The 15,234-nt window shown below is 64.4% G+C and overlaps 5 protein-coding genes across 5 annotated transcripts in view; 2 read left to right on the forward strand and 3 right to left on the reverse strand.

The window, feature by feature from the left end:
- The window catches only part of AMSG_08043 (autophagy protein 5), a gene marked incomplete at its 5' end in the record, with an annotated part of 1,000 nt that extends 794 nt beyond the window's left edge, over positions 1-206 (reverse strand). The window contains one exon of the mRNA XM_013899829.1: positions 195-206. Within this exon, the coding sequence (XP_013755283.1) occupies positions 195-206 (12 nt within the window). The remainder of the gene's footprint in view (positions 1-194) is intronic.
- A 168-nt stretch (positions 207-374) lies between these two features.
- On the forward strand, positions 375-1,560 carry AMSG_08044 (riboflavin kinase). Its single transcript, XM_013899830.1, has 2 exons — positions 375-477; positions 949-1,560. Exons 1-2 carry the CDS (start codon positions 396-398, stop codon positions 1,398-1,400), a joined length of 534 nt encoding a protein of 177 aa, XP_013755284.1. The 5' UTR covers positions 375-395; the 3' UTR covers positions 1,401-1,560.
- A 153-nt stretch (positions 1,561-1,713) lies between these two features.
- On the forward strand, positions 1,714-4,313 carry AMSG_08045 (NhaC Na:H antiporter family protein; the record flags this gene model as incomplete). Its single annotated transcript, XM_013899831.1, has 3 exons — positions 1,714-1,797; positions 2,041-3,150; positions 3,189-4,313. The coding sequence occupies 3 exons, from the start codon at positions 1,714-1,716 to the stop codon at positions 4,296-4,298; spliced, it is 2,304 nt and encodes a 767-aa protein (XP_013755285.1). The 3' UTR covers positions 4,299-4,313.
- A 49-nt stretch (positions 4,314-4,362) lies between these two features.
- On the reverse strand, positions 4,363-10,886 carry AMSG_08046 (uncharacterized protein; the record flags this gene model as incomplete). The annotated part of the gene is made up of 2 exons (XM_013899832.1): positions 4,363-4,473; positions 4,512-10,886. 2 exons carry the CDS (start codon positions 10,884-10,886, stop codon positions 4,363-4,365), a joined length of 6,486 nt encoding a protein of 2,161 aa, XP_013755286.1.
- A 452-nt stretch (positions 10,887-11,338) lies between these two features.
- AMSG_08047 (isopentenyl-diphosphate Delta-isomerase 1) lies at positions 11,339-14,888 on the reverse strand (the record flags this gene model as incomplete). Its single annotated transcript, XM_013899833.1, has 2 exons — positions 11,339-12,080; positions 12,562-14,888. 2 exons carry the CDS (start codon positions 14,886-14,888, stop codon positions 11,348-11,350), a joined length of 3,060 nt encoding a protein of 1,019 aa, XP_013755287.1. The 3' UTR covers positions 11,339-11,347.
- Between the last annotated feature and the right edge of the window lie 346 nt (positions 14,889-15,234).

Here is a 15,234-nt window from a genome sequence, read left to right on the forward strand (position 1 = left end):
TGTGTGTGTGTGTGTGTGTGTGTGTGTGTGTGGTTGCCAGCCCATTCCGTGGTATGTCGCCATGTGTTTACTATGTCACGCCAACATGATCACCGATATTCATCCCGTCTCCCCCTTCTCCCTCCTCCTCCCCCTCCTCCACCCCATCCACACCAGAATCACACACAAAAACAACACCATCATATGCAGTATACTGTTACCCACATATCTATCTTCTTATCTCCCTTATACCAACACATATGCTCCCTTTGGCCCGAAGAGAGTAGACGGCACAAGCGGCGTATCAGCGGTGCGCGACAAGCGTCAGACGGTGAGCAGGGGAGGGGGGGGGGAGGGGGGGGGGAGGGGGGGGACGGGACAGGTGGGCACACCTCTCTACACCTCTCGGACAAGCCATGGCAGAGCAGCAGCTGCGGTTCCGGGGGACTGTCATTCGGGGCTTTGGGCGTGGGTCGAAGGAGCTGGGCTGTCCCACAGGTACGGAGTTTGGGGAAGGCAGTGACGGGTCGCATGGAGGGGAAGGGGAAGGTGGGTGGACTCATTGAGGGAAGGGGTATGGGGCATGGGTATGGGTATGGGTATGGGTATGGGGTATGGGCATGGGTTATGGTGATGGTGATGGTGATGGTGATGGTGATGGCGATGATGCTCAACGCATCGATGGCGGCATTGCTGGTGGCTAACGTATCGATGGCGGCATTGCTGGTGGCCAACGCATCGATGGCGGCATTGCTGGTGGCTAACGTATCGATGGCGGCATTGCTGGTGGCCAACGCATCGATGGCGGCATTGCTGGTGGCCAACGCATCGATGGCGGCATTGCTGGTGGCCAACGCATCGATGGCGGCATTGCTGGTGGCTAACGTATCGATGGCGGCATTGCTGGTGGTGATGTTGCCGGGGGCATGCATGCGGCGTGTGGGCGACATGCGGGCCTCGGGGAAACAGCCAACCTCGACGTCAACTCGTTCCCCTGGCTCGACAACTGCGCCATCGGGGTTTACTACGGCTGGGCCTCAGTGCCGGCTGCTCGGCCCGGCGCGGTGCTACCGGCTGTTGTCTCGGTCGGGTATAACCCGCACTACGGGAACACGACCAAGACGCTCGAGGTCCACATCATGGACGAGTTCGAATCTGACTTTTACGACTCGGTCCTCAACCTTGTCCTCGTCGGTTATATTCGGCCCATGGAAAAGTACGACTCGCTCGACGCACTCATCGCAGCCATCGACGCCGACAAGGCTTTTGCTGCCGACAAGCTTGCCGGCGACGCCTGGGCCGAGCTCAAGGCCGATGCCTTCTTCTCCGCCACCGACGAGTCCGACGGCTGGCAGGAAGCCAATCCTGACGAGCCCGTTTTTGCCGCTCCGCCTGCCACCGCTGCCGAGACATCATCATGACCATCCCCCGCCTGCGGCCTTCGAATGGGGCGTCTCCGCCGAGTTTCCGGCTGCAGCACGCACCCCCGCCCGCCGCTGCGCCGCGCCGCCGCGCCGTCACGCATCCGATCGTAGCCATAGCCCCCCATCGATCATCACATACAGGCACACAGCCATCCCCTTCCCCCTCTCCCTGACCCCAACTTGGCCATCGGCCGCCTGTCCGCCCACAGCCGCCAGGTTGTCGGCAGCGTGCCAGGAGACGGGACAGCTGACTCGAAAGGGGACGGAGGCCATGGCTTTGAGACAAGCCCGCAGCCTCTTTGTCGCATGTATGGCGTGTTTGCTCCTTGCCAGTGCGGCATGGGCCACTAAGACCGTCTCGTGCGACCAAGGCTCCGGCATGCTGCTGCCCGAGGTGCGTGGCCACCTGGCGTGTCGTGGGATGGGGAGGGGGAGGAGGGAGAGGGAGGCGGCGGCTTGCGGTGGGCGGCTGTCACACTGCCAATTTCGTGTCGGGCAGATGCCAGCCGTTGAGGGCGTGATGGGCAGCTGGGGAGGGGATTTGGAGCGGTGGCAGGATGAGAGGGGAGCGGGAGTGGGATGCGTGTGTGTGAATGTGTGGCTTATGGGGTGTGATGGGCGGATGTGGGATGAGTAGGTCATGCTGACGCACATCAGAGTCAAGCCGCAGCTCGTGCTCACGCCGTACTACAACAACTCGCTGTGGGCAAGCAACCTGACCATTTCGCAGCGGATCCACACGCCGAGCCACGGGTGGCGGCCGTGGGTAGTCGGGCACGTGGCGACGGAGTTGGCGAACGGGACGCGTGTGCTCGATCACGACGTGCCGTCGTTTGTTGTCAACTCGGCGGGGATGGTCCGGCTGGAGGTCATTGTCCGTGCGGCCGGAAGCACGGACTCGCTCTGTGGCTTTACCACGATCCGGCGGGTGCTTCCGGGGTGGGTCTCGGTCCTCCCTCCGATGCTGACGACTGTGGTGGCGATTGCCTTCCGGCAGGTCCTCCTCGCGCTGTTCTCGGGCGTCTGGCTGGCGGCGTTTCTGCTCAACCGGCTCGACCCGCTCGAGGGTCTGCTGCGGTCGGCAGACACGTACTGGGTGCAGGCTATCGAGGGCTCGGGTCACCCCGGCGTCATTCTGTTCACCTTTTTCCTCGGCGGGTGCATCGGGATTGTGTCCAAGATGGGCGGGACGCTCGGGCTGGCCAAGGTAGTGACCAAGCTGACCAAGTCGTCGTTTTCGGCCAAGGTCTGTACGCTTGCCATGGGCCTTGTCATCTTCTTTGATGACTATTCGTCAATTCTAATTGTGGGCTCGACGATGAAGCCAATTCTGTCGCGGCTCGCGGTCTCGCCGGCCAAGTTTGCCTTTCTCATCCATGTCATGGGCGCGTGCCTGGCGTCGTTTGCGCCGGTCTCGTCGTGGGTCGGCGTGGAGGTCGGCTACATTCAGACGCAGTACGAGCAGTTGGGGCTCGACGGCGATGCGTTTGTCATTTTCCTGCAGACCATCCCGTACCGGTTCTTCCCTGTCCTCATGATTGTCTTTGTTTGGATCCTCACGCTAATGCGGCGCGACTTTGGGCCGATGCTGGCACTCGAGGAGGATGCGCTGGCGGAGCAGGAGGCGGTGTCGCGACGGCGGACCGACTCGTCGATGTCGATGGCGTCATCGCGGCGCGGCATGTCTATCAACTCGGCCAAGTATGCACTGCGGTCGGGCGAGGTCGGCGGTGGGCTCGGATACTCGGTGGATCCTGTGCTCGGCACGCCGCTTTCCCCGAAGAGACGACCGGCGACCCGATTCTTGTCCGCGGGCTCTCGTCGAACGAGACGAGCATGCGGGTGGGCGACGAGCCGCGACTGCTGTCCGGGGCGAGCTCGGACAGTGGTTCAGGCGACGGGGCCGGGGCTGGTGACGGCGGGGCGCTGGCCCCCAAGCCGGGCGCGCCGCAGCGCTGGTTCAACGCTGCCATTCCATTTGGCATCATCATTGTGGTCACGTTTGTGGGCATGTACCTCGACGGGTACTACACGCTGCGCGGCGAGAAGAACCCGCCGCCGCGGACGCTGGTCAACATCTTCTCCAACGCCAACTCGATCGACGCGCTGCTCTGGGCGTCGCTGTTGGGCACGATGGCGGCGCTCTTCCTCGCGCTACTGCAGTGCATTCTCACGCTGTCTGAGGCCATGGAGGCATGGGTCGAGGGCGTCAAGGACATCCTGGAGGCGATCATCATCCTGCTGCTGGCGTGGGCCCTCGGCGGAGTCATCTTTGATTTGCAAACGGCTGCATTCCTCTCGGAGATCTGCAATGGCATCCCGGTCGGCATCCTTCCGCTCATCATCACCCTCACGGCCTTCCTCATGTCGTTTGCCACGGGCTCTGCTTTTGGCACCATGGGCATCCTCTTCCCTCTTGTCGTCCCGCTCGCCTACACGCTATCGACCAAGTCAACCGCGCACGCAGCGTCCAACGTCGTCCTCCAGTCGGTCTCGTCGGTGCTGTCGGGCGCGGTGTTTGGCAACGTCATTGCGCCGATTGCCGATAACTCGGTGCTCGCGTGTATGGTCTCTGGTGCCGACATTCCGCTGCACATCTCGTCGATGGCGTTGTACGTCGGCATTGTCTCGGTCGTCTCGCTGCTGGGCGGGACCATTCCGTGCGGGCTCGGGTGGTACCCGTCGTGGGTCGGCCTCCTCATCTGTACAGCCATCCTCATTGGCATTGTCTTTGTGTTTGGCAAGGTGCCATCGGTAGACCGGGGGATGGCGCGGATCAGCGAGCGGACCGCGCTTCTCAGCGGAGCGGTGGCCGAGTCGGGCGGCGTCGACTTTTACGAGACCGATGTGCCCCAGAAGCGGCGCATCTTCTGTCCGTGCTGGAGGTCGAAGTAAAGTGATTTAGCTCTGCGTCGCCGACGCATACACCGAGTCAATGGTGGCGAGTAGGTGTGAGAGGTCAGGCGCGGGCGGCGTCGGCGGGAGGGCGCGGAGCTGCTGCAAGAGTGCGGCAGCCGAAGTCGCTGAGGCGGCAGCGGCGGTGCGGAAAGTGTTCACCTCCGAGTGGGTCCTAAGCAGGTCGGTCTCGAGCGTGGCCTTGGCCTCGACAGCAGCCTCAAGCTCTGCCTCGAGCATGGTCTTGGCGTCAGCAGCTGACTGCAGGGTCTCAATCTCGGCGCGAGCAGCCATAAGCTCTGCCTCGAGCGTGGCATTGGCGTCGGCAGCAACGGACTGCAGGGTCTCGATCTCGGCGCGGGCAGCCTCAAGCTCTGCCTCGAGCGTGGCATTGGCATCGGCAGCAACGGACTGCAGGGTCTCGATCTTGGCGCGGGCAGCATCGAGTTCGGTCTCGAGCGTGGCCTTGGCCTCAACAGCAGCCTCAAGCTCTGCCTCGAGCGTGGCCTTGGCGTCAGCAGAAGCTTCAAGCTCTACCTCGAGCGAGGCCTTGGCCTTGGCAGTAGCCTCAAGCTCTGCCTCGAGCGTGGCCTTGGCGTCAACAGCTGACTGCAGGGTCCCGCTCTCGGCGCGGGCAGCCTCAAGCTCTGCCTCGAGCGTGGCCTTGACGTCAGTCGCGGACTGCAGGGTCTCGATCTCGGTGTGGGTAGCTTCGAGCTCTGCCTCGAGCGTAGCCTTAGCGTCAGCAGTAGCTTCAAGCTCTGCCTCGAGCGAGGCCTTGGCCTCGACAGTAGCCTCAAGCTCTGCCTCGAGCGTGGCCTTGGCGTCAACAGCTGACTGCAGGGTTTCGATCTCGGCGCGGGCAGCCTCGAGTTCTGCCTCGAGCGTGGCCTTGGCGTCAGCAGCTGACTGCAGGGTCTCGATCTCGGTGCGGGCAGCCTCGAGATCGGTCTCGAGTGTGGCCTTGGCCTCGACAGCAACGGACTGCAGGGTCTCGATCTCGGCGCGGGCAGCCTCAAGCTCTGCCTCGAGCGCGGCCTTGGCCTCGACAGTAGCCTCAAGCTCTGCCTCGAGCGTGGCCTTGGCGTCAACAGCTGACTGCAGGGTTTCGATCTCGGCGCGGGCAGCCTCAAGCTCTGCCTCGAGCGTGGCCTTGGCCTCGACAGTAGCCTCAAGCTCTGCCTCGAGCGTGGCCTTGGCGTCAACAGCTGACTGCAGGGTTTCGATCTCGGCGCGGGCAGCCTCGAGTTCTGCCTCGAGCGTGGCCTTGGCGTCAGCAGCTGACTGCAGGGTCTCGATCTCGGTGCGGGCAGCCTCGAGATCGGTCTCGAGTGTGGCCTTGGCCTCGACAGCAACGGACTGCAGGGTCTCGATCTCGGCGCGGGCAGCCTCGAGATCAGTCTCGAGCGTGGCCTTGGCCTCGACAGTAGCCTCAAGCTCTGCCTCGAGCGTGGCCTTGGCGTCAACAGCTGACTGCAGGGTTTCGATCTCGGCGCGGGCAGCCTCGAGTTCTGCCTCGAGCGTGGCCTTGGCCTCGACAGCAGCCTCGAGATCGGTCTCGAGTGTGGCCTTGGCGTCAACAGCTGACTGCAGGGTTTCAATCTCGGCGCGGGCAGCCTCAAGCTCTACCTCGAGCGTGGCCTTGGCCTCGACAGCAGCCTCGAGTTCGGTCTCGAGCGTGGCCTTGGCCTCGACAGCTGACTGCAGGGTCTCGATCTCGGTGCGGGCAGCCTCGAGATCGGTCTCGAGCGTGACCTTGGCCTCGACAGCAGCTTCAAGCTCTGCCTCGAGCGTGGCATTGGCGTCAACAGCTGACTGCAGGGTTTCGATCTCGGCGCGGGCAGCCTCGAGTTCTGCCTCGAGCGTGGCCTTGGCGTCAGCAGCTGACTGCAGGGTCTCGATCTCGGTGCGGGCAGCCTCGAGATCGGTCTCGAGTGTGGCCTTGGCCTCGACAGCAACGGACTGCAGGGTCTCGATCTCGGCGCGGGCAGCCTCGAGATCAGTCTCGAGCGTGGCCTTGGCCTCGACAGTAGCCTCAAGCTCTGCCTCGAGCGTGGCATTGGCGTTAGCAGCTGACTGCAGGGTCTCGATCTCGGCGTGGGCAGCCTCGAGATCAGTCTCGAGCGTGGCCTTGGCCTCGACAGCAGCCTCGAGATCAGTCTCGAGCGTGACCTTAGCGTCAGCAGCTGACTGCAGGGTCTCGATCTCGGCGCGAGCAGCCTCGAGATCGGTCTCGAGTGTGGCCTTGGCCTCGACAGCAACGGACTGCAGGGTCTCGATCTCGGCGCGGGCAGCCTCAAGCTCTGCCTCGAGCGTGGCCTTGGCCTCGATAGCAGCCTCGAGTTCGGTCTCGAGCGTGGCCTTGGCGTCAGCAGCTGACTGCAGGGTCTCGATCTCGGTGCGGGCAGCCTCGAGATCGGTCTCGAGTGTGGCCTTGGCCTCGACAGCAGCTTCAAGCTCTGCCTCGAGCGTGGCCTTGGCGTCAGCAGAAGCTTCAAGCTCAACCTCGAGCGAGGCCTTGGCCTCGACAGTAGCCTCAAACTCTGCCTCGAGCGTGACCTTGGCCTCGACAGCAGCTTCAAGCTCTGCCTCGAGCGTGGCATTGGCGTCAACAGCTGACTGCAGGGTTTCGATCTCGGCGCGGGCAGCCTCAAGCTCTACCTCGAGCGTGGCCTTGGCCTCGACAGCAGCCTCGAGTTCGGTCTCGAGCGTGGCCTTGGCCTCGACAGCTGACTGCAGGGTCTCGATCTTGGCGTGGGCAGCCTCGAGTTCGGTCTCGAGCGTGGCCTTGGCCTCGACAGCAGCTTCAAGCTCTGCCTCGAGCGTGGCATTGGCGTCAACAGCTGACTGCAGGGTTTCGATCTCGGCGCGGGCAGCCTCGAGTTCTGCCTCGAGCGTGGCCTTGGCCTCGACAGCAACGGACTGCAGGGTCTCGATCTCGGCGCGGGCAGCCTCAAGCTCTGCCTCGAGCGTGGCCTTGGCCTCGACAGCAGCCTCGAGATCAGTCTCGAGCGTGGCCTTGGCCTCGACAGCAGCATCGAGATCAGTCTCGAGCATGACCTTAGCGTCAGCAGCTGACTGCAGGGTCTCAATCTCGGCGTGAGCAGCTTCAAGCTCTGCCTCGAGCGTGGCATTGGCATCGGCAGCAACGGACTGCAGGGTCTCGATCTCGGCGCGGGCAGCCTCAAGCTCTGCCTCGAGCGTGGCCTTGGCCTCGACAGCAGCCTCGAGATCGGTCTCGAGTGTGGCCTTGGCGTCAACAGCTGACTGCAGGGTTTCGATCTCGGCGCGGGCAGCCTCAAGCTCTACCTCGAGCGTGGCCTTGGCCTCGATAGCAGCTTCAAGCTCTACCTCGAGCGTGGCCTTGGCCTCAACAGCAGCCTCAAGCTCTGCCTCGAGCGTGGCCTTGGCCTCGACAGCAGCCTCGAGTTCGGTCTCGAGCGTGGCCTTGGCGTCAGCAGAAGCTTCAAGCTCTACCTCGAGCGAGGCCTTGGCCTCGACAGTAGCCTCAAGCTCTGCCTCGAGCGTGGCCTTGGCGTCAACAGCTGACTGCAGGGTCTCGCTCTCGGCGCGGGCAGCCTCAAGCTCTGCCTCGAGCGTGGCCTTGACGTCAGTCGCGGACTGCAGGGTCTCGATCTCGGTGTGGGTAGCTTCGAGCTCTGCCTCGAGCGTAGCCTTAGCGTCAGCAGTAGCTTCAAGCTCTGCCTCGAGCGAGGCCTTGGCCTCGACAGTAGCCTCAAGCTCTGCCTCGAGCGTGGCCTTGGCGTCAACAGCTGACTGCAGGGTTTCGATCTCGGTGCGGGCAGCCTCGAGATCAGTCTCGAGCGTGGCCTTGGCCTCGACAGCAGCCTCGAGTTCGGTCTCGAGTGTGGCCTTGGCCTCGACAGCTGACTGCAGGGTCTCGATCTCGGCGTGGGCAGCCTCGAGATCGGTCTCGAGCGTGGCCTTGGCCTCGACAGCTGACTGCAGGGTCTCGATCTCGGTGCGGGCAGCCTCGAGATCAGTCTCGAGCGTGGCCTTGGCCTCGACAGCAGCATCGAGATCGGTCTCGAGCGTGGCCTTGGCGTCAACAGCTGACTGCAGGGTCTCGATCTCGGCGCGGGCAGCCTCGAGTTCGGTATCGAGCGTGGTCTTGGCCTCGACGACTGACTGAAGAGCCGCGATCTCGGCGCGGGCTGCCTCGAGATCGGCCTCAAATCTCGCTTGTTTGGCGAGTAGCTCAGCGCGTGCAGAGACCAACTCGTCCTCGACAGATGAGTTGTTCTTTGATTGCTCGCGCAGCGCGTCGATGACAGAGCTCTGGACTTGGATCTTGCTGCTCATTTCCAGAGCTTCCAACTGTCGCTGCTCGGCATTAGCCTTAGCGTCAACAAGCTCAGCCTTGGCGCTATCCAGCTCTGCCTCCCACTCGGCGGCGTGCTCGGCTCTAACTTTGACATCAGTCATGGCCACAGCCAGCTGAGCCTCCAGCTCGATCACGCGCCCAGCATCGGCCTCGGCCTTGGCCTTTGCCACATCTAGTTCAGCCTTCAGCTCGGCCACACGCTCAGCATCGGCCTTAGCATCGGCAAGCTGAGCCTCGGCCGCCTCAAGTTGTACAATAGCACGCTTGGCATCGGCCTTGGCCTCCCCAAGCTCAACCTTGGCCTTCTCCAGCTCGGCTTCAACCTGGCCTACCTGCAAAACTTGGTCCTCGGCCGCTGCCAGCGCAGACTGCACCTCGGCAAGCGCCGCCAGTGTCTGCTGCTGCGCTGTCTCTGCGCTTGCCACGTCAGCCTCGAGCTCACCCACGTGCGCAACCTCGGCCTCGAGCACCGCCACTCGCTGCGCATCGGCCTCTAGACTTGCGCATCTCGCCCTCAGAGCCCGCATCTCCGACTCGAGTGCCACCTGCGCCTCATGCGCAACCTGGAGCTCGGCCTCGAGCCCAAACCGCTCGTCCACCGCCGCGCGCAACGAGCTCACGACCCTTGCCCGCTGCTCGGCCTCGGCCATCAGCATGTCGACACGAGACTCGAGCCCAAACTTATCTTCCATCTCGGCACGGAGCTTGCTGATGACTTCGTCCTGCATCGTCGTCTTGGACTCCAGCCGCGCCCTCGACTGCTCGGCCTGTGCAAGCTCCTGCTCGCGCATCTCGAGTTGGGCCTGAAGCGCCTCGCTCTCGCGCCACGCATCTTGCGCCGCCGCCGCCCGATGGGCTTCCTGTAACTTGCCGCGCAGGACCTCGATGCGCTTTTCAAGCCCCTTTTGATCCTCCGTCAGCTCCTCCAGCTCCAGCTCCAGCTGCTCGACATGCTCCTCTCTGGCACGCAACTGCATCCGCACATCGCGGTTCCGTGCGCGAAGGCTCTCGATCTCGGTCGCCGCTGCCGTGCACCTATGGCAAATGCTGCTGCTGCCTCCCTCCCTGACATCGCCTGCCTTGACGTCGTCCACAAGCCCCTCGAGCTTGGCCTTCAGCCACTCGGCGCCACGCCGAGCCTGCACAACGTCTTCCAGCTCCATCACTCGCGTGCGGAGCTTGGCAATGACGCCCACCTGGGCTTCAATCGTCTCGAACGCCTGTACCTGCGCCAGTTGCGCACCTGCCTCGACCTCGCGGATTCGTACCGCCAGCTGCCCAGCTTCAGCCTGCGCTAGCGACGCACTCGAGCTTGCCTGCCGCTCCATCGCGCTCGCCATCGCCGCAATCCGCGCTTGCGCCGCTGCGTGCGCCTCTGCCACCTCGCTCCGCGCCTTGACTAAAGCATCCGACAGCCTGCTCACCGACGCCTCAGCGGCTTCGGCGGCAGCCACCGCATCGCGCGTGTGCTGTCGCTCCTCGGCTAGCATCCGCTGCGATTCACGCAGTTCGCGCTTGAGCCCGGCAATCTCCAGGTTCGCGGCAACAAGCTTCCCTGCACTCTCTTCGGCGTGCTCAATGAGCTCGCTGCGCTCCGCCTCGCGCGAGCTGAGTTCTGCCACCTCGCGCCGCAGACGGGCGTTCTCTTGCCGCAGCCGCACGCCCTCGACCTTGGCGTCGCTGGACGTCAGGCTCGAGCCCTGCCCTATTCCAGGCTCACTATCACGCTCACGTTGACGCCCATGCTCGCGTCTGCGCTCGCGCTTTCGCCGCTGTCGGTTCAGCTCGTCCTCGGTCGCCCGCGCGCGCTTCAGCAGCGCGTCGCGGCTTCCGGCCTCACCCTCTCCTGCGAGCATCGCACGCAGCTGCGCCTCACGTGCCCGCGACTCCTCCAGCTCGGCGGCGAGAGCAGACGCCCGCGCCCGCTCCGACGCCCACTTTTGCTTCACCCGCATGGCCGCTGCCGCCGCATCAGCTGCCTCACGGTGCATCGTCGGCGAGTTGAGCGCCAGCGCCTGCATCGTCAGCGGGCTGCTCCGTGCCACCTTGGATGGCGAGTCCAGGCTTGCCTCACGCATCGACCACTGGGCCAAGAGCTGCAATCTCCGCGCCTTGGCCGAAGCCGTCGGCGCCGGAGAGCGGGCAATCGCCGGTGACGACGACGACGATGACGACGATGACGACGACGACACCGACACCGGGGACGTCGCCCTCGCTCCGTCCGAGCCACTCGCCAGACCCATACCACTTCCTCTCACTTCCCGCCTTCGCCACGGCCTCCCTCCAGCCTCTCCACCCACAGCCCTTTGCTTTGCCGTCTTTCTAGCCCTCCGACCTGCACCACCACTACCAGTGCCCTCGTTGCGCTCTTGGCGCCATCGACGTCCGCCGCCGGCGCCCGTCCGTAGCTGCGTGGCCCAACCCCCGCACCCACCCATCCACCCATCCACCCACGCCCAAGCCCACGCCTGTGAGTCCCCCTCCTCCCCCTCCTCCACTAGCTCTCAACCCACTCCGAGTCCTACGTACCCTGTCGCGTGACATGGCTCTCACTTGCTCGCGGCACCCGTGTCACGGTCGAGTCTGGTGCTGACCGCTGCCGACGACACGCCGCGCCACTCACACTCAGTCATCGCCCCTACTCTGTCGCGGATCATCGCTGGTTGACTCGCTGGTTTACCGCACACACACTGGCTTGCGCCGATTAGTTGTCGAAGCCCGGGCCAAGGCGATGGATGGTCTCCTTGTCCATGACCGACTCCAGGTTGTCGAGCTGGTCCCACCACTTGGGGAGGAGGAAGTTGTCGACGACGAGGCGGAACCACGGGGTGATCTTGAGCTCGCCCGACTCGTCAGCGTCGGCCTGGGCAAGGAGCTCAACGAGCTCGTCCTTGGACACATAGCGGATGTCCTTGACCTCGTTGGCCACCGGCTTGATGGTGTCGATGTCGAGCTGGCACATGAGGATGTAGTCGATCTCGTGCTCGCCCCACAGGCCGTCCGACGCAGCCTTGTAGTGCAGGCGGGTGAGCCAGTGGAAGGCCTCGAGCGGCACCTCCTCGGCCGGAATGCCAAGCTCGTGCTCGAGCTTGCGGATCGCCGCACGCTTGACCCCGAGCGCATCGCCGTCATCGGCAAGCTCGGCCTCGCGGTAGAGCGGGTGCGAGCAGCAGGTGTTGGTCCAGTAGCCCGGGAAGGTGATCTTCTCGTCGGCGCGCTGCTGGAGCAGGAGCTTGCCCTCCGAGTTGAAGAGGAAGACCGAGAAGGCCCGATGGAGCAGACCCTTCTCCTCGATCACCGTGTTGAGATGGCACGTCTTCTTCGACTCCTTGCCCACCACGTTGTCAGCCTCGTCGAGGAGGATGCACTCCTCCGCCATCAGCTCCTTCTGCACCTCGTCGTAATCACCGGCAGCCAGCACATCAACCTCGGACATTCTGTCTGCCATGTCGTCCGCACATCCGCCATTCCATCCGTCATACCCCATCTTCTGTAAGTCTCCCCCATGCCCATCCCCTCCCTCATCCCCCCTCCAAAGGGATCAGGCCACATCCACACTCGGTGACTAGCCAGCACTTCCCGAGCCCAGCCAGCAGCCTCACCGCCTTGCGCAAGCCCCACCATGACCATGACTACTCCCGGCACTGTGTGACTATCAATACCCATGCCCCCCCCCCCCCCCCAACTCGCTCTCGTCAAACACACGCCCACCCGCAACCATCCCTCTTCATCCCCTCCGTCCCTCAAACATACTTTCTTTCAACTGTTTCAAGTCGGGTGCCGTTGACCGAGGCAGTTCCGTTCGGCGCCCGCCACCGCCACAACCAGCTGTCTCCTCGCTCGGCTCCATGGGCAAGGTTCCTTGATCTTTCTTCGTACTTGGTGGAGCATGCTCGTTGTGCCTACCTTGGAGGTGACAAGAGACCCAGGCTCTTGATCTTGTGCTGCGGAGAGTAGCGTGAGGTCAGCGGAACGCGCGAACGGGGCATCCGCGACGACGACTGGGTCGTGGTGCTCACGGTGGAGGCGGCAAAGGCCGATGAGACGCGTGAGGCTATAGCCGAAACTGGGACCCGATACTTTCGGCTGGTGGCGGCTCCGGTGCCCGATCGGGAGGTTCCGGTCGGGTACGGCCGATCGAGCCGCTCCTCGAGGAGTTTGGACCGCGACGGCGGCTCAAAGACAGTGCGAGCAGTCCCGCCGGACGTGTGCGGCCTGCTGCGGGATGTGCGCGTGCGTGCGGCGCTGGACGCCGCCACCGACGATCGAGCTTGCGGCGGATCCCATGACGGCAGCGCCCGTGTGCGGTTGCCAAGGGCGCCGTATGCATTGGCCACTCCCTTGGAGTCTGACGAGGCCGCAACGTGTCGCGGCTGGGTGAACGCTGTGGTCAGGTCGCGCGCACCCCGAAAGTGCGCATCGGTCTCGGCCTGCTTGATCAGCGCCGGCGACTTGAAAGCTGAGACCAGCGCGCGCTTGACCGGCGACGACGTCCGCGCCCGCTGCGGCGCCGCCGAGCTCGCTGGCCGCGACGACATGATGCCGCCACCGAGCTTGCCACCGATCACCGACCGCTTTTTGATCTTGACAGTCTCTGCGGCAAACGGGCCCGAGTCGAGCTTGCGCAGAAAGTCGTTGTGAAGTTTGGCGAGGTCAGACTCTGTCGACCGCGCCGTCTTGGCGCCGTCGGCCCGTGAGACCCCAAGCGCGGCGTTAACGGCGTCAAACAGCGGCGGCGGAGCCGGAGGCATAAGCCCACTACTGGTCTGCGGACGGCCCCCGGCAGCAAGCTGGGCCCGGATCCGGGCCTGGTACGTCGGCGGTGGTGGTGGTGCACCACCAACACCTGGACGAGCCTGACTCGGTCGCCGCGACGAGCGGGTTGTCACAGTTCGCGGCTGCGGTGCAATCACCGGCGGCGCAAAGCCGAGCGTGGATGAGACCGTGGCGCGCGCAGTAGCCGCCGGTGCCGGCGGCGCCGACGACGCCTTCTCGCCCGCACGATCAAATACCGAAGGCAGCGACGTAAGAAGATTCGGGGCTTTGAACACATCGGTCCGGGTCTTGGTCTCTTTTTGAAGCTCAGCGCTCCAGGATGCAACAAGCTCCGATGCTGATGGCTGGCCGCGGCTTGCCACAGACGCCGTCACGCTCGGCGCCGGCCGCATGTTGGGCATCCGTTGGCGTGTCTTGCCCGATGGTGAGAACGCCAGCCGCGGCTCGTCGCGGTAGACCCTTTCCCGCCGCGCTGGCGACGACGCCTGGCTCCTGGCCTCGGCCTTGGCCAGCGCTGCCACCGTCGAGCCGCCGGTACCCTCGTTGGCCGGCGGATGGAGAAGGCCTGAGCGCGGAAGCTGGAAGAGCGAGGCTGATTCGGACTCGGAGGCCTTGCCGCGCGCCCGTGCCTTGTCGAGCTTGCGGGGCTGGCCCGAGCTGTCGACGCGTGCGGTGCCAAAGGTCGGTGGGGCGTGGACCATGGCGAGGTGCTTGGGAGGGGCGGGAAGGTGCTTCGGCCCAACCTTGCGGGCGTACGGATCGCCGAGCTGGGCCTCCTTGGGCGTATCGAGAGTGTCTGTAGCCGCCTTGGCCTTGGCCGATCCGTCGAGCCGCATCGACGTCGCCCGGGTCTCGGTCACCAACGACGGGCGGAGCATGGGCACAACCGGCGGCGACGGCGGGCGCTGATCCGGCCGCAGCACCGTCCGCGGATGCCGCCGCAACGAGATTCCGGTTTCAGAGGCAGCTGACTCGAGCAGCGGTGCCTTGGGCGCCGGCGATGGCGCAGCTGGCCGCTGGGCGAGGCCGCGCTCGGCCTCCCGGAGCTTATTCAGCTTCTCCTCAAACGCCTTGAACTTTGACGAAGGCGGCGAGTACGCCACCGAGTTGTGGAGCAAAGACGACGGCGGGCGTGGCGGCGACTCGCCACCGCCGTTGATGGCGGAGATGGAGGCGACCGACGGGAGATCAAAGAGTGAAACCGAGTCGTCGCGGGTGGTCTTGCCCGTGGCCCTGCCACCGCCTCGGCGGGCTGCCGCCGGCAGCTGCTCACCGAGAAACGAGACCGATGCGTTCTCGTCACCACCAACATGCTCGCTGAACAGATCACTGTTACTAGCAGATGCTAGACTGGCTGCTGACGGTGAGCTCCGGCGTGTTGCCGCCAGGCTCGCCGACGACGATGCTGGGGTGTGGTGGGCGGCGAGGACGGGCGAGGCCAGGAAGTCCATGGACGGCTCGGACTCCATGACACAGTCGAGGTAAAAGGTGGAGGGGGAGTAAGGATCAGACCTCCTGGGAATGTGCTGTGCCCAGCCGGTGGCTGCTCCAGTGAGGTGTGCCCGCGTGTCCCTCCCCGCTGCCGTGTGAGTGGCTGTGGCTGTGGCTGCTGTGGCTGCCAACTCGCGCGCGCCCTTGCCTCCTCAACCGAATCCATTGTGGCAGACATGGCGTTTATGGTTGGCGGACAAAACATTTAAACATTTCAAATTTTGTGGCTGTGGAGGCATTTGCGCGCGCGAACGACTGGCGTTCGCAGTTGATTGAAAGGTGACTTTGCAGGAGAGCGCATTTGGCGGGGAGGGGGGGGGGGAA

Source organism: Thecamonas trahens (genome assembly GCF_000142905.1).
Source record: "Thecamonas trahens ATCC 50062 unplaced genomic scaffold supercont1.41, whole genome shotgun sequence".
In the NCBI taxonomy this organism is placed as follows: Eukaryota; order Apusomonadida; family Apusomonadidae; genus Thecamonas; species Thecamonas trahens.